This window comes from Bombina bombina, chromosome 5 (genome assembly GCF_027579735.1).
Source record: "Bombina bombina isolate aBomBom1 chromosome 5, aBomBom1.pri, whole genome shotgun sequence".
NCBI classification, from domain to species: Eukaryota; Metazoa; Chordata; class Amphibia; order Anura; family Bombinatoridae; genus Bombina; species Bombina bombina.
Genome location: NC_069503.1, coordinates 866,546,930 through 866,571,360, shown reverse-complemented (window position 1 = coordinate 866,571,360; position 24,431 = coordinate 866,546,930). Strand labels below are relative to the sequence as shown.

Genomic DNA, 24,431 nt, shown 5'->3' with positions numbered 1-24,431 from the left:
ATACATACATACACACACACACATAGTGTGCGTGTGTGTGTATATATATGTATATGTATATATATATATGTATATATATATATATATATATATATATATATATATATATATATATATATATATATATATATATATATATATATATATATATATATATATATATATATATATATATATATAATAAAACAGCCTTGGGGACAAATAGGAGATGTTTTGAAACATGTAAATAATAAACATAAGGCTATTTCACTCATTGTCTTACAGCTACATTTGAAGTGTGTGTATTTGAGCACCTATAATCTGACACACATTTTACACTGATCACTGCAGATAAAGCAGGCACAATGCACACTTTTTTTGTGTGATCTGCAGTGGGGAAACCAAGGAATTCCCAATTTGCTTCTTTATCTTTGGCTGCCAGGATATAAAGCACAATAGGGAAGGGATACTACTCTCACACACACATTGGTTATACGGCTGTGTTTTCACAAAATTACTTTTGCCTTCCCTCTCACTGACTGTTAGCTTCTCCCAGTACTTCCTGCAGAGGTCTGATGATGTCATCATCTCACTTCAGCTCTGTAGTAAGTGGGCTAGCAGGAGCAGGGTCATTGCAAGCCATAGGTTAACTGTGAGAGCACCAGCAGGGAAATGCAACTTTATTTGTTATCTGGTTGTAAATAGAGGACAGTAATAAGATTTGCTGGGCCCTCCAGTGGCGGATCTCCAGGGTCCAGTGGCTGCAAATGGTTGATGCGACATTTGGGACCCACTTTTAAAATGTAAAAAAAAAAAATTTTTTTTTTTTAAATCACTTCTTTTGCCCTGGGGGGCACAGCATTCCATTTGGGGGGGCATTGCCCCCCAATGCCCCCCCTTAGAGCCGACCCTGATTCCAAAGACGGTGTGATCTTCAGTGAGCGGACTGCAGTGGGAGCGGATTGCAGAGTTCTATACTCTAAGTTCGGATAAACTTTCTATTTGAATGCTTCAGCACTATTTTGAGAAGTTTTCTCTCTGATTCTTAGAGGACACTGTGCATACAGCATTTATACTGCACATTGCATATTCTGGAGCATCTTTTCCTGAAATAGAGGAATTTGACATTCATATCTCCAAGTTCCCTTTATAAGAGACGCTATTTTAACTTTTTGTTTTGCATTGCAGTTTCTTTGTCATTGTATTATTGATGTGCATCTGCTGTATTTTTGTTCTGTTTTACTTTTAGAGATATTTTATTGTATTTTATCTGCTGCTGTGTGTTTTTTCTTTGTCTTTTGTATAGCCTTGTATGTGTCCATTTCTGGATTTTCATATGTGATTACCTTTAGTTTGCACTGAGTGGGTTTCTACTTTTTTTTTTTTTTTTTTTTTTTTTTTTTTTTTTTCTTCTTTTCACTTTCACGTTAGGTCTGCTCTTGACTTATCTGTTTTTATGCTATAAGTTTGGGACAGTTGGAATGCCTTGTCTCTTTTGAAATGTACTTCCGTCCAGATACCGACTGTCCAACTGTTGAAAGTATAACCGTAAGGAGCATATGTGCAGTTTCTAAACAAGTATCCGAGTGAGCCGCGTGTGACGCTGAAGAGGCGGGGTACCACCTGGTTTCTTGTGTGGAGGGGCCAACCGTAATTTAGCCTGAAGGATATCAGCAGGAATAAGTTGAGGTGAGTGGGGAGTTTCACCGCCTCGTTCCTAAGCATACTTAAAGTGGCTAAGATCATGGCAGTGCCTTGAGAGGGTGAATGATCTGCTGGAGACGGAGTAACCCCCGCATATCCACTATTAACCGGTGAGTGATGTTTACTCCTACGGGTAACCCCCGCTGTGGCTAAGGAACATTGAGCATATTTGCTGCACATATAAGACAATATTGTCACATTGTGGAATATTTATTTTGACTGCTAGTACAATTTACTGGGTTCCTCTCTTACTGGATAAGTTTGGGATACCCATTTTTATTTATTATGAAATGATACATTTTTTTTTTATAATTTGTTGTATTAAAATATAATTTTAATAGCCTTTTACTAGCTACATATATATATTTTAAATATTACTTGGTGCTTTGACCTCTATTGTCCTATATTGTAGGCAGCATACGTTTTGAATTTCATTTCTGATCCGGAGTCTTAATTGTTCATTACTTAAATTTGCTGGCTATATGCTTTAGCTGTGTTTACTGTGTGTTAACACTAGCGCAAATAAGTTTCTTTTCATTTTACTAGTTTCCTAGCATGTTGCTGCCCTGGTATGGAAAGCCTGAGTAAGGTTTTTTTTTTTTGTTTGTTTTTTGTTTTTTTTTTCTCTCTCCACAGGTCTGAGGGGCATCCTCTCACACCTGGTGAGCTGCACTTTATGTGACACTATCCTTTATGAAGGATTTTTTACTGGCAGTGGGCAGGCACTTTTGGTTGTGACATAGGCGACTTAAGGAAGTTACTCTTTGTTGGGGCTCAGATTTTATTCTGTTATATAAAATGTAACGCAGTGTATTGATCACTTTTCTGTCTGAAGACAACTCATTTAATTTCCTTATAGTTTAGGAAGGTCTTGAGTCTAGAGCACTGCTACCACAAGTTTCACGCAGGTCAAGATTATTTAGGAAACGTTCCTTTTTATTTTCAGGCTGGATGCTGTTAGAGCGCGCTCGTTTAAGCGGCGTTACACCTATGGGGCAGTTAAGTCTAAGATGTCCTTGCTCGTATCTCATATATCTGCAGACTCTGTGTGCCCTTCATGGTCGTATTAATTCTGACCCGGCTTGTCGGCAGAATGAAGCGCGATGTATGCGCGCTTCATTCTCTTGCCGCTTGTAAGTTCACGCCTACTTCTTGTTTTTGCATTCTGGAAGCGGCGCGATTTTGGGTTTTTCTGAGCCAGTGTAATCTCCACCCTGTTCTCAGAAGAGAACGGAGCGGTGTTAATTCTGCTCCGAGAAAGGAGCAGTGGCAGAGTGGTTACAGTGACATACTTGTAAAGCTAATTATAGCTAAGAACGTTCAGCCATCGTTGTTTTAGGCTATCAGTTCAGTAGGACACAAATAACGAATTGGCTTAGTACCAAGTTTTTTTTTTTATAAGCAGACTGCACTTTTGTGCAATGGTCTAATACACTTCTCTGCTGCACTTATATTAGATATAAGACCTTAAATTAGGGTTTTATCGTTGGTTTACACTTCAGTTATACAGTTCCATTGTATCTTAAGATTTTAAGTTTTCTTAATTTAACCCTTTGGCTGCTAAGCCATTTCCCACCTGGGTGCTAATATTCTTTATTTTTGAATTTTTTTTATAACTTAAATTTTTTTTTTTACAGATGCCAAGACTTACACTGTTGGAAAGGTTAGGCGATTACCTTTCCAACAGTGGGTCTTGGGGGTCTGTAGCTGCTTAGATGCCTGAGATACAGGCTTCTAAGCAGCATGCCCCCTCCTCCAATACTTAACAACATAATTTATGTAAGAACTTACCTGATAAATTCATTTCTTTCATATTAGCAAGAGTCCATGAGCTAGTGACGTATGGGATATACATTCCTACCAGGAGGGGCAAAGTTTCCCAAACCTCAAAATGCCTACAAATACACACCTCACCACACCCACAATTCAGTTTAACGAATAGCCAAGAAGTGGGGTGATAAAAAAGTGCGAAAGCATATAAAATAAGGAATTGGAATAATTGTGCTTTATACAAAATCATAACCACCATAAAAAAGGGGCGGGCCTCATGGACTCTTGCTAATATGAAAGAAATGAATTTATCAGGTAAGTTCTTACATAAATTATGTTTTCTTTCATGTAATTAGCAAGAGTCCATGAGCTAGTGACGTATGGGATAATGACTACCCAAGATGTGGATCTTTCCACACAAGAGTCACTAGAGAGGGAGGGATAAAATAAAGACAGCCAATTCCTGCTGAAAATAATCCACACCCAAAATAAAGTTTAATGAAAAACATAAGCAGAAGATTCAAACTGAAACCACTGCCAGAAGTACTTTTCTACCAAAAACTGCTTCAGAAGAAGAAAATACATCAAAATGGTAGAATTTAGTAAAAGTATGCAAAGAGGACCAAGTTGCTGCTTTGCAGATCTGGTCAACCGAAGCTTCATTCCTAAACGCCCAGGAAGTAGAAACTGATCTAGTAGAATGAGCTGTAATTCTCTGAGGCGGAGTTTTACCCGACTCAACATAGGCAAGATGAATTAAAGATTTCAACCAAGATGCCAAAGAAATGGCAGAAGCTTTCTGGCTTTTTCTAGAACCGGAAAAGATAACAAATAGACTAGAAGTCTTACGAAAAGATTTTGTAGCTTCAACATAATATTTCAAAGCTCTAACAACATCCAAAGAATGCAACGATTTCTCCTTAGAATTCTTAGGATTAGGACATAATGAAGGAACCACAATTTCTCTACTAATGTTGTTGGAATTCACAACTTTAGGTAAAAATTCAAAAGAAGTTCGCAACACCGCCTTATCCTGATGAAAAATCAGAAAAGGAGACTCACAAGAAAGAGCAGATAATTCAGAAACTCTTCTGGCAGAAGAGATGGCCAAAAGGAACAAAACTTTCCAAGAAAGTAATTTAATGTCCAATGAATGCATAGGTTCAAACGGAGGAGCTTGAAGAGCTCCCAGAACCAAATTCAAACTCCAAGGAGGAGAAATTGACTTAATGACAGGTTTTATACGAACCAAAGCTTGTATAAAACAATGAATATCAGGAAGAATAGCAATCTTTCTGTGAAAAAGAACAGAAAGAGCAGAGATTTGTCCTTTCAAAGAACTTGCGGACAAACCCTTATCTAAACCATCCTGAAGAAACTGTAAAATTCTCGGTATTCTAAAAGAATGCCAGGAAAAATGATGAGAAAGACACCAAGAAATATAAGTCTTCCAGACTCTATAATATATCTCTCGAGATACAGATTTACGAGCCTGTAACATAGTATTAATCACAGAGTCAGAGAAACCTCTTTGACCAAGAATCAAGCGTTCAATCTCCATACCTTTAAATTTAAGGATTTCAGATCCTGATGGAAAAAAGGACCTTGTGACAGGTCTGGTCTTAACGGAAGAGTCCACGGTTGGCAAGAGGCCATCCGGACAAGATCCGCATACCAAAACCTGTGAGGCCATGCCGGAGCTACCAGCAGAACAAACGAGCATTCCTTCAGAATCTTGGAGATTACTCTTGGAAGAAGAACTAGAGGCGGAAAGATATAGGCAGGATGATACTTCCAAGGAAGCGATAATGCATCCACTGCCTCCGCCTGAGGATCCCGGGATCTGGACAGATACCTGGGAAGTTTCTTGTTTAGATGGGACGCCATCAGATCTATTTCTGGAAGTTCCCACATTTGAACAATCTGAAGAAATACCTCTGGGTGAAGAGACCATTCGCCCGGATGCAACGTTTGGCGACTGAGATAATCCGCTTCCCAGTTGTCTACACCTGGGATATGAACCGCAGAGATTAGACAGGAGCTGGATTCCGCCCAAACCAAAATTCGAGATACTTCTTTCATAGCCAGAGGACTGTGAGTCCCTCCTTGATTGATGTATGCCACAGTTGTGACATTGTCTGTCTGAAAACAAATGAACGATTCTCTCTTCAGAAGAGGCCAAAACTGAAGAGCTCTGAAAATTGCACGGAGTTCCAAAATATTGATCGGTAATCTCACCTCCTGAGATTCCCAAACTCCTTGTGCCGTCAGAGATCCCCACACAGCTCCCCAACCTGTGAGACTTGCATCTGTTGAAATTACAGTCCAAGTCGGAAGCACAAAAGAAGCCCCCTGAATTAAACGATGGTGATCTGTCCACCATGTTAGAGAGTGTCGAACAATCTGTTTTAAAGATATTAATTGAGATATCTTCGTGTAATCCTTGCACCATTGCTTCAGCATACAGAGCTGAAGAGGTCGCATGTGAAAACGAGCAAAGGGGATCGCGTCCGATGCAGCAGTCATAAGACCTAGAATTTCCATGCATAAGGCTACCGAAGGGAATGATTGTGACTGAAGGTTTCGACAAGCTGCAATCAACTTTAGACGTCTCTTGTCTGTTAAAGACAGAGTCATGGACACTGAATCCATCTGGAAACCCAGAAAGGTTACCCTTGTCTGAGGAATCAAAGAACTTTTTGGTAAATTGATCCTCCAACCATGATCTTGAAGAAACAACACAAGTCGATTCGTATGAGATTCTGCTAAATGTAAAGACTGAGCAAGTACCAAGATATCGTCCAAATAAGGAAATACCACAATACCCTGTTCTCGGATTACAGACAGCAGGGCACCGAGAACCTTTGTAAAAATTCTTGGAGCTGTAGCTAGGCCAAACGGCAGAGCCACAAACTGGTAATGCTTGTCCAGAAACGAGAATCTCAGGAACTGATAATGATCTGGATGAATCGGAATATGCAGATATGCATCCTGTAAATCTATTGTGGACATATAATTCCCTTGCTGAACAAAAGGTAAGATAGTCCTTACAGTTACCATCTTGAATGTTGGTATCCTTACATAATGATTCAATATTTTTAGATCCAGAACTGGTCTGAAAGAATTCTCCTTCTTTGGTACAATGAAGAGATTTGAATAAAACCCCATCCCCTGTTCCAGAACTGGAACTGGCATAATTACTCCAGTCAACTCTAGATCTGAAACACATTTCAGAAATGCTTGAGCTTTTACTGGATTTACTGGGACACTGGAAAGAAAAAATCTCTTTGCAGGAGGTCTCAACTTGAAACCAATTCTGTACCCTTCTGAAACAATGCTCTGAATCCAAAGATTGTGAACAGAATTGATCCAAATTTCCTTGAAAAAACGTAACCTGCCCCCTACCAGCTGAGCTGGAATGAGGGCCGCACCTTCATGTGGACTTAGAAGCAGGCTTTGCCTTTCTAGCTGGCTTGGATTTATTCCAGACTGGAGAAGGTCTCCAAACTGAAACTGCTCCTGAGGATGAAGGATCAGGCTTTTGTTCTTTGTTGAAACGAAAGGAACGAAAACGATTATTAGCCCTGTTTTTACCTTTAGATTTTTTATCCTGTGGTAAAAAAGTTCCTTTCCCACCAGTAACAGTTGAAATAATGGAATCCAACTGAGAACCAAATAATTTGTTACCCTGGAAAGAAATGGAAAGTAGAGTTGATTTAGAAGCCATATCCGCATTCCAAGTTTTAAGCCATAAAGCTCTTCTAGCTAAAATAGCTAGAGACATAAACCTGACATCAACTCTGATAATATCAAAAATGGCATCACAGATAAAATTATTAGCATGCTGAAGAAGAATAATAATATCATGAGAATCACGATGTGTTACTTGTTGCGCTAAAGTTTCCAACCAAAAAGTTGAAGCTGCAGCAACATCAGCCAAAGATATAGCAAGTCTAAGAAGATTACCTGAACACAGATAAGCTTTTCTTAGAAAGGATTCAATTTTCCTATCTAAAGGATCCTTAAACGAAGTACCATCTGACGTAGGAATAGTAGTACGTTTAGCAAGGGTAGAAATAGCCCCATCAACTTTAGGGATCTTGTCCCAAAATTCTAATCTGTTAGACGGCACAGGATATAATTGCTTAAAACGTTTAGAAGGAGTAAATGAATTACCCAAATTATCCCATTCTTTGGAAATTACTGCAGAAATAGCATTAGGAACAGGAAAAACTTCTGGAATAACCACAGGAGCTTTAAATACCTTATCTAAACGTTTAGAATTAGTATCAAGAGGACCAGAATCCTCTATTTCTAAAGCAATTAGTACTTCTTTAAGTAAAGAACGAATAAATTCCATTTTAAATAAATATGAAGATTTATCAGCATCAACCTCTGAGACAGAATCCTCTGAACCAGAGGAATCATCAGAATGATGATGTTCAGTTAAAAATTCATCTGTAGGGAGAGAAGTTTTAAAAGATTTTTTACGTTTACTAGAAGGAGAAATAACAGACATAGCCTTCTTTATGGATTCAGAAACAAAATCTCTTATATTATCAGGAACATTCTGCACCTTAGATGTTGAAGGAACTGCAACAGGCAATGGTACTTTACTAAAGGAAATATTATCTGCTTTAACAAGTTTGTCATGACAATCAATACAAACAGCTGGAGGAATAGCTACCAAAAGTTTACAGCAGATACACTTAGCTTTGGTAGATTCAGCACTTGACAGCGATTTTCCTGTAGTATCTTCTGACTCAGATGCAACGTGAGACATCTTGCAATATGTAAGAGAAAAAACAACATATATATAAAGCAAAATTGATCAAATTCCTTAAATGACAGTTTCAGTAATGGGAAAAAATGCCAAAAGACAAGCTTCTAGCAACCAGAAGCAATAAAAAATTAGACTTAAATAATGTGGAGACAAAAGTGACGCCATATTTTTTCGCGCCAAATAAGACGCCCACATTATTTGGCGCCTAAATGCTTTTTGGCGCCAAAAATGACGCCACATCCGGAACGCCGACATTTTTGGCGCAAAATAACGTCAAAAAATGACGCAACTTCCAGCGACACGTATGACGCCGGAAACGGAAATAGATTTTTTGCGCCAAAAAAGTCTGCGCCAAGAATGACGCAATAAAATGAAGCATTTTCAGCCCCCGCGAGCCTAACAGCCCACAGGGAAAAAGTCAAATTTTAAGGTAAGAAAAAATGTTAAATTAAAATGCATTATCCCAAATATGAAACTGACTGTCTGAAAATAAGGAAAGTTGAACATTCTGAGTCAAGGCAAATAAATGTTTGAATACATATATTTAGAACTTTATAAACAAAGTGCCCAACCATAGCTTGGAGTGTCACAGAAAATAAGACTTACCCCAGGACACTCATCTACATATAGCAGATAGCCAAACCAGTACTGAAACGAGAATCAGCAGAGGTAATGGTATATATAAGAGTATATCGTCGATCTGAAAAGGGAGGTAAGAGATGAATCTCTACGACCGATAACAGAGAACCTATGAAATAGACCCCGTAGAAGGAGATCATTGCATTCAAATAGGCAATACTCTCCTCACATCCCTCTGACATTCACTGCACGCTGAGAGGAAAACCGGGCTCCAACTTGCTGCGGAGCGCATATCAACGTAGAATCTAGCACAAACTTACTTCACCACCTCCATCGGAGGCAAAGTTTGTAAAACTGAATTGTGGGTGTGGTGAGGGGTGTATTTGTAGGCATTTTGAGGTTTGGGAAACTTTGCCCCTCCTGGTAGGAATGTATATCCCATACGTCACTAGCTCATGGACTCTTGCTAATTACATGAAAGAAATTAAGTATAAATAAAGTTGCACGGTGACGTCATCACGTAATTGCGCGTGATGTCACCGTGCATCACGTGAAGCCCCGGCGATGCCCGTTACTCTACAGGCACGATCGCCGGGGTAGCAGCATTAAGGAGCCCCCAGATGTCCCTCAAGGTGGGAGAGTGCTCATGACGGCTCTGAGCCGTCATTAGCCCCAGAGTGAGAAACTCTGACGGCTCAGAGCCGTCATTAGCACTTAAAGGGACATATGTGCATATTTTGCTAGAACTCTGTTCCCAAGGAATAAATGCTTCTGGTTCGTGAGGATCAGATTTTTTTTTTTTAACATAAAATCTACTAAAGAATTATTCTAAGCATGAAGTATTTTTAGAGTGTTTGCATATGCAATTCTGTGCGACAGTTTTTCACGTATCTAATGAAAGTACAGATAGGTTTTTGCCTTCTGAGCCCCATGTCTACCAGGATGATGCTGTTTAGGCAATACCACAGTTTTCTCCTTTTTCGGTCACATGCAGTGCCCTGCGGTTCCTCTCAATCTCCCGAAGAGCTTTATCAAGATCCCTGGTGAGTGAAACGCGTCGATCTAAGTGACTGTGCATATCTAAACATCATACAAATTATGATATTTGAAACCTAAGAACTTTTACTAACTTCTGTGGTGACCCGGGTTAATCTGCAATCTGACCTTTTATCTGTTAGTGCTAGTGCACGCAGGAGAACAATGAGCTCAAAGTGCAGGGAATCACGTCTGTTTCAAAAGAAATAAGCCTATCCTGTTTTCATATCTGGATAAAACATCCGTTTTAAGCAGTCTGTATTGACAACTGGAAATCGCACTGATGACGTCAGACACCAAGGTACTTGCGGCTTACTGAATCAGTCCGGAGACAAGTGCCCGACAACGGCTTTATATGATATACTAAGATAAGGTAAAAAAATTGTCATACAAGAGAACAAGGTAAATTTACTGTCATATAAAGAGGAGTTTTGAAATCACTCCTAACACTCAGGCATAAATCCTGTCCTTGATACACAATCTACGGTATACTGCACAGACATTCATAAACTGTATGACTCCCTGGATTAAACGTGTATTCTAGACTGCATTTTGGACAAAGTCTACCATAAGGACAGAGTCGCTGATCTCTAGTTTTAAGCTATATAATACGCAATTTCTTCAAATTAAATATTTTGTAAATATTTTGTTTTTATGCATAGATATTGCTAGAACAAGATTACTTTGATTGCTATATTTGGGGAGACGTCCCCTTTTACATTCATTTAACCTTATATTTTTTATTCTGGTAAATAAATTATTTTTTAATACCATTTGAGTAATGATTTTTAGTGGGTTTTAGGTTCTATTATCGGTTTTCCCTTTATATCATACACTAAGCACCAATTTATAAAGTTATATTTTTGTTGTGGTTGAGACAATCGCAATTATACACTTGATAAGATTCTATATTAGTTTTTGGTATTTTTTTCACTCGTCAATACTGATATCCTAGATAAAACTGATAGGAATCCACATTTTTTAGTTTTAGATTATTTAACTTTGTTTACACTGATGCATTTTGATCAGTTAAGGAATCTCACAGTTATATCTAGGACCACCCTCCAGATATTTTAAGCTCTTTTCTAACACATAGTTTGGGTTAACGCACCCACAACTTTAGAGAAATAGTATCTACCCTCTAGGTTTTTTGGCACATAATAATTTTTAGATAAAGGCAACACTAACTTGCGTAATTAGGAAGACAGATATCCTTAGGATGTTATAGACACCTTCACTCACGTTTAAATATTTATATTTATTCATAACTATTCTCCATGTTAATCATATATAAACCAATAGAAATATTTATAAAGCCTTCCTAGTAGCTTTAACGGCCCTCTTCAGCAAACTTTCATATAAGAAAATAGAGCTACATTTTCATTGTTTTTGTGCTTCAATTTTAGTGCTCTTTTATATCTTATTTTTATGCCCCAATAGATATCATTTTTGGCTCTGTTATATATTATTTTTGCGCTCCCTGTTAAAATATCAGGTTTCTGTGATCCAAAAAAAATGAGACAAAGATAAATCATTTCAGAACTTTTTCCACCTTTTAATGTGACCTATAAACTGTACAACTCAATTGAAAAACAAACTGAAATCTTTTAGGTAAAGGGAAATAAAAAAATAAAATATGGCTGCCATAAGTGTGAACACCCTTAAACGAATACTTTATTGAAGCACCTTTTTTATTTTATTACAGCACTGTCTTTTTGTTTGAGTTTTTCAGCATGGCACATCTTGACTTGGCAAGACTTGCCCAATTTTCTTTGCAAAAACACTCTAAATCTGTCAGAATGCAAGGGCATCTCCTGTGCACAGCCCTCTTCCCATCACCCCACAGATTTTGAATTGGATTCGGGTCTGGGCTCTGGCTGGGCCATCCAAAAAATGTAATCTTCTGGTGAAGCCATTCCTTTGTTGATTTGGATGTATGCTTTGGGTCGTTGTCATGCTGAAACATGAAGTTCCTCTTCATGTTAACCTTTCTAGCAGAAGCCTGAAGGTTTTGTGCCAATATTGTCTGATATTTGGAACTGTTCATTATTCCCTCTACCTTGTCTAAGGCCCCAGTTCCAGCTGAAGAAAAACAGCCCCAAAGCATGATGCTGACGCCACCATGCTTCACTGTGGGTATGATGTTCTTTTGGTTATATGCAGTGTTTTTGCGCCAAACATATTATTTTTTGGAATTATGGCCAAAAAGTTCAACCTTGGTTTCATCAGACCATAACACCTTTTCTCACATGCTTTTGGGAAACTTCAGATGTGTTTTTGCAAAATTTAGCCGGGCTTGGATTATTATTTTTTTTTGTAAGAAAAAGCTTCCGTCTTGCCACTCTACCCCATAGCTCAGACAAATGAAGAATAAGGGCGATTGTTGTCACATGTACCACACAGCCAGTACTTGCCAGATATTCCTGCAGCTCCTTTAATGTTGCTGTAGGCCTCTTGGCAGCCTCCCAGACCAGTTTTCTTCTCGTCTTTTCATCAATTTTGGAGGGACATCCAGTTCTTGGTAATGTCACTGTTGCACCATATTTTCTTCACTTGATGACTGTCTTCACTGTGTTCCATGGTATATCTAATTCTTTTGTACCTGTCTCCTGACTGATACCTTTTTAACAATGAGATCCCTCTGATGCTTTAGAAGCTCTCTGCGGACCATGGCTTTTGCTGTAGGATGCGACTAACATAATGTCAGGAAAGACGTACTAGAACAGCTGAACTTTATTTGGGGTTAATGATGACAGGTGTGTACTGACTCCTATTTAACATGATTTTGAATGTGATTGCTTAATTCTGAACACAGCTACATCTCCAGTTATAAAAGGGTGTTCACACTTATGCAACTATATATTTTTTTTTTTTTATTTCCCTTTACCTAAAGATTTCAGTTTTTTTTTCAATTGAGTTGTACAGTTTATAGGTCACATTAAAGGTGGAAAAATTTCTCAAATGATTTCTTTCTCATTTTTATACATCACAGAAACCTGACATTTTAACAGGGGTGTGTAGACTTTTTATACCCACTGTGTATGTGTGTGTGTGCCTTTTTTTTTTGGTGTAACTGCTTCTACAACTGGTAGAGAATAGATTTCTAGTGCTATTCTCCAATGTAGCTGTGGAGCACTTTAATGCATGAACTTGCAGGAGAACTTTCAGTCCTCCACAGGAGAATATAAATGATATATTAATAACTAGGAGAATTATGAGGATTACTATATGAAATATGACTAAAGATCTAGTTTAACCCTTTTTTGGAGAACATGTTCTCCAAGGAGAGTTAGAACAGAGTAGGAGAATTTTACAGTTTAACTTGCCCAATTTTAGACGTATTTTTGAATGATAAATAGGGGCATTATTTCTCATGAGAACTTTTAGGAGAAAATATAGGAGAATTGGCATGATAAATGGAGCCCTTAATAATGCAGATAAGGTTTCTGCTCCATTTCTGCTAACTATGTTGCTATCCCTTTTTAAACCTGATGCAGTGGAGTCGCTAGCAGTTCCTGAGGATGATATCCCAGATTCGGACAGTATAATTACTTCATCTGAGAAATCTGAAATCTTGGTCTGCTGAGAAGTCTACATGGGGTTTACTGGTACATCCTTGGCTTTTATAGTTCTATAGCAGTTGCAGGCTCAATACTTTGTTTCCTCCAAATCCTCTCTTCTGATGTCTCCTTTTAAGGATGAGACTTTGGTTGAACTTGGTCTTGCAGAATTATTGGCTGACTTTATGGTAAAAAAAAGTTTGTGTGTGTTTGTTTTTTCAGGGTTTTTTTTTGTTTGTCTTTTACCACTCGTTCTGCAGAGTCATTCATGTCCTTTCAAGTTCAATCTAAGATTTCCTCCCAGGGGCAGATTTCTCTTTCTAGAGTATCTGCTATCCAAGTAGGATGAGAGGCATTCCTTGAACTGGGTTCAAAATCTTCATCTTAGGGAGTGACAGTTCCAGTCCCGGTTTGGGAACGGGATCTAGGTATTTACCTCAGGTAACTCATTTTCTGACCTTCTAGTAGTTTCCTCTCGGCTTTGGTTCAAGAGGGCCTGTTCATAACGAACATAGATCTGAAACAATTATCGTTCCCTTGTTTCGGGATATTTTCAAGTTTGATTTTCCGTCACCCTAGACAGACTTTTAGGTCTTGGGGTACTGCAAATTTTTCTGGACAATATATGGTTCAGGTGTCATCCTTCAAGCAAACTTTTAAGAGATCTTATCCAATCTTCTTTTCCAGGGTTGGGAAATTAATCTGGAGAAGAGTTTCCTTGTTCGTTCCGCAAGGGTGATTTATTTGGGCCTACCGTCTCAATACCCTGAATGCACCCGATTCGGTCTGATCTCGAAAGTTATGCAGGGTCGGGTTTGGTCAGTACTTGGATGGGAAACCGCCTGGGAACAAGGTGCGGTATGCTTGGACCTTTATAGATTCTCTATCTAGGAGAAGATGTCTAACAGAGGTCAGATTATCAAGGATTTATTGCTTTTCCCCCTCTCTGAAGTGGATAGTTTAGCCATCTTGCAACCAGGAGGTTGGGAGTTTGGATCTAGCTGCAGTGGATTTTCCTTCACTTTTCAGTGACTGTGCATGGAGGGAATTGGTCCGATGGTATTCCCATGGACATCTTTCGTTCTGCTTTTTTCCATAAAATGGACAGTCAACAAGACTTTCTTCCGTAGTATTTTTTCAGGAGTATCTATCTCAGGAAGCATGCTTCTGGGGATATTCCTGGGTGATGTGACCACGGATGCCAACCTGCTGGGCTGGTAAGCTGTCTGGGTCTTGTTTGAGGGTTTTGGACTCTAAGTGTCTGCTCTCCTTTTTAACATCTTGGGGTTGAGAGTGATTTGCAATGCTCTGATGACTTGGCCTTTTGGTGTCAGTCATCCTTAGCTTGTTTCCAGTCGGATATTATCACCTCAATGGTTTATTTCCACCACCAGGAAGGAACTACGGGTTCCTTAGCCATGTAGGAGGTGATTTGGATTGTTCAGTGGGCGAAAGCTCACAATTGCTGGTTTTTTTTTTTGTTTTTTTTTCTTGGTAAACCCTCAAATGGGGGGGGGGGGTCCGGAATTAGCTTCTGAGGGCGTTTTCAACAGAACGCCAAGTTTCCAAGGTATGGTTCAGTCCGACATACCTGTTTCCTCTGTTCTCCTTACACAAGTCATTGCTTGTATTCAACAGGAGAGAACGGCAGTGTTTCTATTAGCCTCTGCGTGACCTCGCAGGTCCTGGCATGCAGACTTGGTGGTAATGTCATATCTCCACTTTGGAGACTTCCTGAGAACGGACCTTCTGAGCAGGGTCCCTTCTTCTAATTCTCGTTTCTCTGATGCGGTCTGCTTGTAGATTGATTGCTTAGTTTTGTTTAAGCGTGGGTTTTCGGTCACTGAGTCTGACTTAGGCTTGCTGGCCAGTTTCTAGAAGTTTTGTCATAGATTGACGTATTATCTTATTGGTGGGAATACAAGACTACTCTTAAGGAGGTGGAGTCAGGGTTCCTAGAATTTTGTCCTGTCTCCAGGATATCTGGAGAAGGGTTTGTCAGTCGGTACCCTGAAGGGTCAGATTTCTGCCTTGTCCATTCTTGCTACATATGCATCTGTCGGACGTGCCAGATGTGCAATCTTTTTGTCAGGACCTGGTTGGAATGAAGCTTGTGTTTAAGTCGGCTGTTCCGCCTTGGAGCCGAATTTTGTTAAGGTTTGCGGCAGCTCTGTTTGAGCCTTTTCCTTCCATAGATATTAATTTTATATTGGAAGGCCAATTCTTCTGCACAGAGTCTCAGGATTCTCAGCTTGGCAGTGTGATTCGCCTTATATCTATTTTTTTTTTGTGCTAACTTAGTTGACCGAGAATTTTGTTTCTCTGGGACTTGTACAGCTCAGAAAACTCAGCTACGTTTCTTTCCCTTTGGTGAGAAGTATAATCGTTTGGTTTGTGTCTTCTGGACAGCAGCCCCCTGAGAGAATTGCAGCTCATTCCATTAGGTTTCTTGGGTTTTCAAGAATGAAGCTTCTGGGGTGCAGATTTGCAAGGCTGCAAGTTGATCCTCTCTGCATAATTTTTCCAAATTTTTACAAATTTTATGTTTCTCTTAAGTGTAGTCAGTCCACGGGTCATCCATTACTTATGAAATATATCTCTTCCTAACAGGAAGCTGCAAGAGGATCACCCAAGCAGAGCTGCTATATAGCTCCTCCCCTCACATGTCATATTCAGTCATTCTCTTGCAGCCTAACTAAAGATAGGTCGCTGTGAGAGGTCTGTGGTGTTTTTTAACTTAGTTTATTTCTACAATCAAAAGTTTGTTTTAAATGGCACCGGAGTGTGCTGTTTATTCTCAGGCAGCATTAGAAGAAGAATCTGCCTGCGTTTTCTATGATCTTAGCAGACGTAACTAAGATCCACTGGCTGTTCTCATCTGAGGAGTGAGGTAACTTCAGAGAAGGGGAATAGCATGCAGGGCCCCCCTGCAAATGAGGTATGTGCAGTAATTATTTTTCTGAGGAATGGAATTGACTGAGAAAATACTGCTGATACCAATGTAAAGTAAGTTCAGCCTTAAATGCAGTGATAGCGACTGGTATTAGGCTGATGAGTGTGTGTACACTGAATGTATTTTTCTAAGGAATGGAATTGACTCTGAAAATACTGTTAATACTGAAATAATGTATGAGACATAACTGCAGTAAAAGCGACTGGTAGCAGGCTTATTAACAATTCATAACTTTTCAAATGTATGTTTAAAACGTTTACTGGCATGTTAATCGTTTTTTGTGAGGTACTTGGTGATAAAACTTATTGGGGCATGATTTTTACCACATGGCCATCTTTGTTTTCTGCATAGAAACAGTTTTCTGAGCTTCCCCACTGTTGTAATATGAGTGGGAGGGGCCTATTTTAGCGCTTTTTTGCGCAGTAAAAATTCAGTCACAATCTGTCTACTTAATCCTCCATGATCCAGATCGTCTCTAGAGAGCTCAGGGGTCTTCAAAATTCATTTTGAGGGAGGTAATCAGTCACAGCAGACCTGTGACAGTGTGTTTTGACTGTGAGAAAAACGTTAATTATTAAATTGTTATCCGTTTTTGGGTATTAAGGGGTTAATCATCCATTTGCTGGTGGGTGCAATCCTTTGCTAACTTAATACATTTACTGTGAAAAATTGGTTGCTATAACTATTTTGGTTCATTGTTATTTCAACTGTGACAGCTTTTTGTGCTTAAAGGCACAGTAGCGTTTTTTATATTGCTTGTAAATTTATTTAGAAAAGTATCCAAGCTTGCTAGTCTCATTGCTAGTCTGTTTAAACATGTCTGACACAGATGAATCTCCTTGTTCACTATGTTTAAAGGCCAATGTGGAGCCCAATAGAAATTTTTGTACTAATTGCATTGATGCTACTTTAAATAAGTCAATCTTTACATGTAAAGAAATTATCACCAGACAACGAGGGGGAAGTTATGCCGACTAACTCTCCTCACGTGTCAGTACCTTCGCCTCCCGCTCAGGAGGTGCGTGATTTTGTGGCGCCAAGTACATCAGGGAGGCCCTTACAAATCACTTTGCAAGACATGGCTACTGTTATGACAGAAGTATTATCTAAATTGCCAGAATTAAGAGGCAAGCGCGATAGCTCTGGGTTAAGGACAGAGCGCGCGGATGAGGTGAGAGCCATGTCAGGTACTGCGTCAGTTTGCAGAACGTGAAGACGGAGAGCTTCATTCTGTGGGTGACGGATCTGATCCAGGGAGACTGGATTCAGAGATTTCTAATTTTAAATTTAAGCTTGAGAACCTCCGCATATTGCTAGGGGAGGTATTAGCGGCTCTGAATGATTGTAACACGGTTGCAATTCCAGAAAAATTATGTAGGTTGGATAGATACTATGCGGTACCGGTGTGTACTGACGTGTTTCCTATACCTAAAAGGCTTACAGAGATTATTAGCAAGGAGTGGGATAGACCTGGTGTGCCTTTTTCCCCTCCTCCCATATTTAGGAAAATGTTTCCTATAGACGCCACCACACGAGACTTATGGCAGACGGTCCCTAAGGTGGAGGGAGCAGTTTCTACTTTAGCTAAGCGTACCACTATCCCGGTGGAGGATAGTTGTGCCTTTTCAGATCCAATGGATAAGAAATTAGAGGGTTACCTTAAGAAAATGTTTGTTCAAGGTTTTATCTTACAGCCCCTTGCATGCATTGCGCCTGTCACTGCTGCGGCGGCATTCTGGTTTGAGTCTCTGGAAGAGGCCATTCGCACAGCTCCATTGGATGAAATTATGAAAAAGCTTAAAGCACTTAAGCTAGCTAACGCATTTGTTTCTGATGCCGTCGTACATTTAACCAAACTTACGGCTAAGAACTCCGGATTCGCCATCCAAGCGCGCAGAGCGCTATGGCTTAAATCCTGGTCAGCTGACGTGACTTCTAAATCTAAATTGCTTAATATTCCTTTCAAAGGGCAGACCTTATTCGGGCCCGGCTTGAAAGAAATTATAGCTGACATTACAGGAGGTAAGGGCCATGCTCTACCTCAGGACAGGGCCAAATCAAAGGCCAAACAGTCTAATTTTTGTGCCTTTCGTAACTTCAAGGCAGGAGCAGCATCAACTTCCTCCGCTCCAAAACAGGAAGGAGCTGTTGCTCGTTACAGGCAGGGCTGGAAAGTTAACCAGTCCTGGAACAAGAGCAAGCAGGCCAAGAAACCTGCTGCTGCCCCCAAGACAGCATGAAGAGAGGGCCCCCTATCCGGAAACGGATCTAGTGGGGGGCAGACTTTCTCTCTTCGCCCAGGCTTGGGCAAGAGATGTCCAGGATCCCTGGGCGTTGGAGATCATATCTCAGGGATATCTCCTGGACTTCAAAACTTCTCCTCCACAAGGGAGATTTCATCTGTCAAGGTTATCAACGAACCTAATAAAGAAAGAGGCGTTTCTACGCTGTGTACAAGACCTCTCACTAATGGGGTGATCCACCCAGTTTCGCGGACGGAACACTGGCAGGGATTCTATTCGAATCTATTTGTGGTTCCCAAGAAAGAGGGAACCTTCAGACCAATCTTGGACTTAAAAATCCTAAACAAATTTCTAAGAGTTCCATCATTCAAAATGGAAACTATTCGAACCATCCTTCCCATGATCCAAGAGGGTCAGTACATGACCACAGTGGACTTAAAGGATGCCTACCTTCACATACCGATTCACAAGGATCATTATCGGTACCTAAGATTTGCTTTCCTAGACAGGCATTACCAGTTTGTAGCTCTTCCCTTCGGATTAGCTACGGCTCCAAGAATCTTTACATAAGTTCTGGGCTCACTTCTGGTGGTACTAAGACCGCGAGGCATAGCGGTGACTCCGTACCTAGACGACATTCTGATACAAGCGTCAAGTTTTCAAACTGCCAAGTCTCATACAGAGATAGTTCTGGCATTTCTGAGGTCGCATGGGTGGAAGGTGAACGTGGAAAAGAGTTCTCTATTACCACTTACAAGAGTTCCCTTTCTAGGGACTCTTATAGATTCTGTAGAGATGAAAATTTACCTGACCGAGGCCAGGTTATTAAAACTTCTAAATGCTTGCCGTGTCCTTCATTCCATTCCACACCCATCAGTAGCTCAGTGCATGGAAGTAATCGGCTTAATGGTAGCGGCAATGGACATAGTACCATTTGCGAGCCTGCATCTCAGACCGCTGCAATTGTGCATGCTAAGTCAGTGGAACAGGGATTACTCAGATTTGTCCCCCCTACTAAATCTGGATCAAGAGACCAGAGATTCTCTTCTATGGTGGCTTTCTCGGCCACATCTGTTCAAGGGGATGACCTTTCGCAGGCCAGATTGGACGATTGTAACAACAGACGCCAGCCTTCTAGGCTGGGGCGCAGTCTGGAACTCCCTGAAAGCTCAGGGATTATGGACTCAGGAGGAGAAACTCCTCCCAATAAATATTCTGGAATTAAGAGCAATATTCAATGCTCTCCTAGCTTGGCCTCAGTTAGCAACTCTGAGGTTCATCAGATTTCAGTCGGACAACATCACGACTGTGGCTTACATCAACCATCAAGGGGGAACCAGAAGTTCCCTAGCGATGTTGGAAGTCTCAAAGATAATTCGCTGGGCAGAGTCTCACTCTTGCCACCTGTCAGCGATTTACATCCCAGGCGTGGAGAACTGGGAGGCGGATTTTCTAAGTCGCCAGACTTTTCATCCGGGGGAGTGGGAACTTCATCCGGAGGTCTTTGCTCAACTGATTCATCGTTGGGGCAAACCAGATCTGGATCTCATGGCGTCTCGTCAGAACGCCAAGCTTCCTTGTTACGGATCCAGGTCCAGGGACCCGGGAGCGGTGCTGATAGATGCTCTGACAGCCCCTTGGGTCTTCAACATGGCTTATGTGTTTCCACCATTCCCGATGCTTCCTCATTTGATTGCCAAGATCAAACAGGAGAGAGCTTCGGTGATTATGATAGCGCCTGCGTGGCCACGCAGGACCTGGTATGCAGACCTAGTGGACATGTCGTCCTGTCCACCGTGGTCTCTGCCTCTGAGACAGGACCTTCTAATTCAGGGTCCTTTCAACCATCCAAATCTAATTTCTCTGAGGCTGACTGCATGGAGATTGAACGCTTGATTCTATCAAAGCGTGGCTTCTCTGAGTCGGTTATTGATACCTTAATACAGGCTAGGAAGCCTGTTACCAGAAAAATTTACCATAAGATATGGCGTAAATATTTATATTGGTGCGAATCCGAGTTACTCATGGCGTAAGGTTAGGATTCCTAGGATATTGTCCTTTCTACAAGAGGGTTTAGAAAAGGGCTTATCTGCTAGTTCGTTAAAGGGACAGATTTCTGCTCTGTCTATTCTTCTACACAAACGTCTGGCTGAAGTTCCAGACGTTCAGGCTTTTTGTCAGGCTTTAACTAGGATTAAGCCTGTGTTTAAGACTGTTGCTCCGCCGTGGAGCTTAAACTTAGTTCTTAATGTTCTTCAAGGCGTTCCATTTGAACCCCTTCATTCCATTGATATCAAGCTGTTATCCTGGAAGGTTTTGTTTTTGATGGCTATTTCCTCGGCTCGAAGAGTCTCTGAGTTATCTGCCTTACATTGTGATTCTCCTTATCTGATTTTTCATTCAGACAAGGTAGTTCTGCGTACTAAACCTGGGTTTTTACCTAAGGTAGTTACTAACAGGAATATCAATCAAGAGATTGTTGTTCCATCACTGTGTCCTAACCCTTCTTCAAAGAAGGAACGACTTTTGCATAATCTGGACGTAGTCCGTGCCCTGAAGTTCTATTTGCAGGCAACTAAAGATTTTCGTCAAACTTCTTCCCTGTTTGTCGTTTACTCTCTCTTTTTGGCTTCGTAGCATAATACGTTTAGCCTATGAGACTGTTGGACAGCAGCCTCCTGAAAGGATTACAGCTCATTCTACTAGAGCTGTGGCTTCCACCTGGGCCTTTAAAAATGAGGCCTCTGTTGAACAGATTTGCAAGGCTGCGACTTGGTCTTCGCTTCACACCTTTTCAAAATTTTACAAATTTGACACTTTTGCTTCTTCGGAGGCTATTTTTGGGAGAAAGGTACTTCAGTCAGTGGTTCCTTTTGTTTAATGTTCCTGCCTTGTCCCTCCCTTCATCCGTGTACTTTAGCTTTGGTATTGGTATTCCATAAGTAATGGATGACCCGTGGACTGACTACACTTAACAAGAGAAAACATAATTTATGCTTACCTGATAAATTTATTTCTCTTGTAGTGTAGTCAGTCCACGGCCCGCCCTGTCTTTAAGGCAGATCTAAATTTTAATTAAACTCCAGTCACCACTGCACCCTATGGTTTCTCCTTTCTCGTCTGCTTTGGTCGAATGACTGAATATGACATGTGAGGGGAGGAGCTATATAGCAGCTCTGCTTGGGTGATCCTCTTGCAGCTTCCTGTTAGGAAGAGATATATTTCATAAGTAATGGATGACCCGTGGACTGACTACACTACAAGAGAAATAAATTTATCAGGTAAGCATAAATTATGTTTTTTGTCTCGGCTGAGGCTTCTTTTGGGAGAAAGGTTCTTCAAGCGGTGCTGCCTTCTGTTTAAGTTCCTGTCTTGTCCCTCCCTAATCATCTGTGTACTCTAGCTTGGGTATTGATTCCCAACAGTAATTAAAGATGATTCTGTGGATTCACTAGATCTTAGGAAAGAGAACTAAATTTATGCTTACCCGATTAATTTCTTTCTGACTATGGTGAGTCCACGGCCCACCCTTTCTTTTAAGAGTTATTTTTTTACGAACACCTCAGGCACCTCTGCACCTTGTGTTGCTTATTTTTCTCCATTTACCTTTGGTCGAATGACTGGGGGTTGTGGGAACAGAAGTGATATTTAACAGCTTTGCGGTGGTGTTCTTTGCCTCCTGCTGGCCAGGAGTGATATTCCAAACAGTAATTGACGATGATTCCGTGGACTCACCATATACGGAAAGACGGAAATTTATCAGGTAAGGATAAATTTAGAAATCCAAGGTATAGTGTGCTCCATAAAAGTTCAAAAAAGTTTATGTAGTTACCCGTGTTTTTACTTCACCTTGACTCAGGTTTTTACTTGTAAGTGTGGTTTAGTCAGCAGACTAGTTTTGTGCGCACTTGGTCACTGCATGTTTGTGACTAAGCATAAATTTTTTTTTTATTTTTTTTTTCCCTCTTTCTATACAACTTTTTTAAGGTTTTGACAAAGGAAAAGAAAAAGGTTGACAAAGAGATGAATGGGGAGGCATTAAGTCAGGAAGTGCCCAGCCAGGAAGGAATAAGGTACCACATTTGTACTTTTTTTTTTTTTTTTTTTAAGATATTTGAAAGCTTTCTTTTGTTAAACGCAATGTCAATTTGTTGCAGGAAGAGTTCTAGACATTCCGCAAAAACTGCAAGTTCGCAAGATGATTCAATGGATCCTTACTCTTTCAGTGAAACAGAAAGCAGTCAAAAAGAATGTAAGTACTTTGCCCAAGGGATAAGGCTGAGGTTAATAGGCTGACACTGTAGTATGAATAGAATTGAGGCCTAGATATAACTTTTAGTATAGTCTCATTTAGAATTTTTAGGTTCTCATTTTATGAATGATGAAAAAATAACCTGCATCTCTAATTTATCAAAAGTAATATTGGTTATGAAAATCATTCAGTATAAAAATGTTTTATTCTATTTGGTTTTAATCTATAGAAGCATTCTAAGGGATCAACTTGTTTTACCATTTGAAGATCACTTATTAGATCTTTGCTTAGCAATAAGTAATTGACTGCTGGCTTGGGGGGGGGGGGTGTTTTTTTTTTTTTTTTAATGTAAATACGGGCTACAATGTCTACATCAGTTTGCTACTTTTCTCGGTCACATGATGAGTTTTAGACTTGTCTATTCCTGCTAACATTTTTAAAAGGGCTTAAGTGCAAAAAAGTAAAGGCTGTAATGTGTTAGATGTTTTTATTACTGCACAGCTGCTTGGATACATATGATTGACCACTTGCAAAGAGGTTAAACATAAAAGCCGGCTTCAGAACAGCAATACAATACTGGGATATAGCTGTCACATCTGGTGAGCCAAGGACTAGAGGCATGTGTTGCTATTCTTCATCCTACCTACCTATGCATTTAAACAAAGGATTAAAAGTAAATTGAAAAGTCTGAGCATGCAATTTTATCTGAATTATGAAAGTTCTAATTTTCTTCTTAAACGGGTAGAGTCCACAGCTGCATTCATTACTTTTGGGAATTCAGAACCTGGCCATCAGGAGGAGGCAAAGACACACCAGCCAAAGGCTTAAATACCTTCCCCACTTCCCTCATCCCCCAGTCACTTTGCCTTATGTCACAGGAGGTTGGCAGAGAAGTGTCGGAAGATTAAGGATAGTCTCTTATGGAGGGTAGTACTCTTCAAAATGGGACTGGAGTTCTATGTCCTGTCGGCTTCTCGGTGAGAGCATGGATGAATGTTAGCCCAGAGATGCAGGGAGAGTGTTTCTGCGAAACCATCCTGACTCATGTTAACTGCTCCTTGGCAATCAGCGTTGATGAGTTTCGCTGCCTGCTTTTTTCACTCAAGTCCATGTCAGAAGCGAGGCTTCTATCTGTCACACTTGAAGGGCCGTGGTCCTGTTCCACAGCGTAGATTCCGGTAAGATCGTTTCATTTTAATTCGATGTCTGAATGTAATGTAAACTAAGAAGTCAGGGTCTCAGTGGGACTCCTTTATCTTAATGGAATCAAGGGTTAATATCTCCTGAGGGGGGGGGTTTATTGAAAGGGGGGACTTTAATTATGTTTATGTGATTCTATCTGCTAATGTGTAGTGACGCTTGGGCTTGTGGCTATATCGGAACATAACAACCTTTTTTTTTTTTTTGTCAGGCTGCACAGCTCTTTTGTCCTTGGCGCGCTTTTCTCTGGCCTGCATGGTGTTCCTTGTGACTAGGCGGGGTCACGTTCTGCATTCCATTTCCGTATTCCTGACCGTGTGGTGACGGAGAGAGTCAGTTTTGCTAGTTGTCTTGGTCACAAGAGGTGGTGAGT

At 40.3% G+C, this 24,431-nt stretch overlaps 1 protein-coding gene across 1 annotated transcript in view; it reads left to right on the top strand.

The window, feature by feature from the left end:
• The window catches only part of LOC128660911 (maternal DNA replication licensing factor mcm3), a 130,169-nt gene that overhangs the window by 92,007 nt on the left and 13,731 nt on the right, over nt 1-24,431 (top strand). The window contains exons 14-15 of the mRNA XM_053715003.1: nt 22,594-22,679; nt 22,764-22,858. Of these exons, the coding sequence (XP_053570978.1) occupies nt 22,594-22,679; nt 22,764-22,858 (181 nt within the window). The remainder of the gene's footprint in view (nt 1-22,593; nt 22,680-22,763; nt 22,859-24,431) is intronic.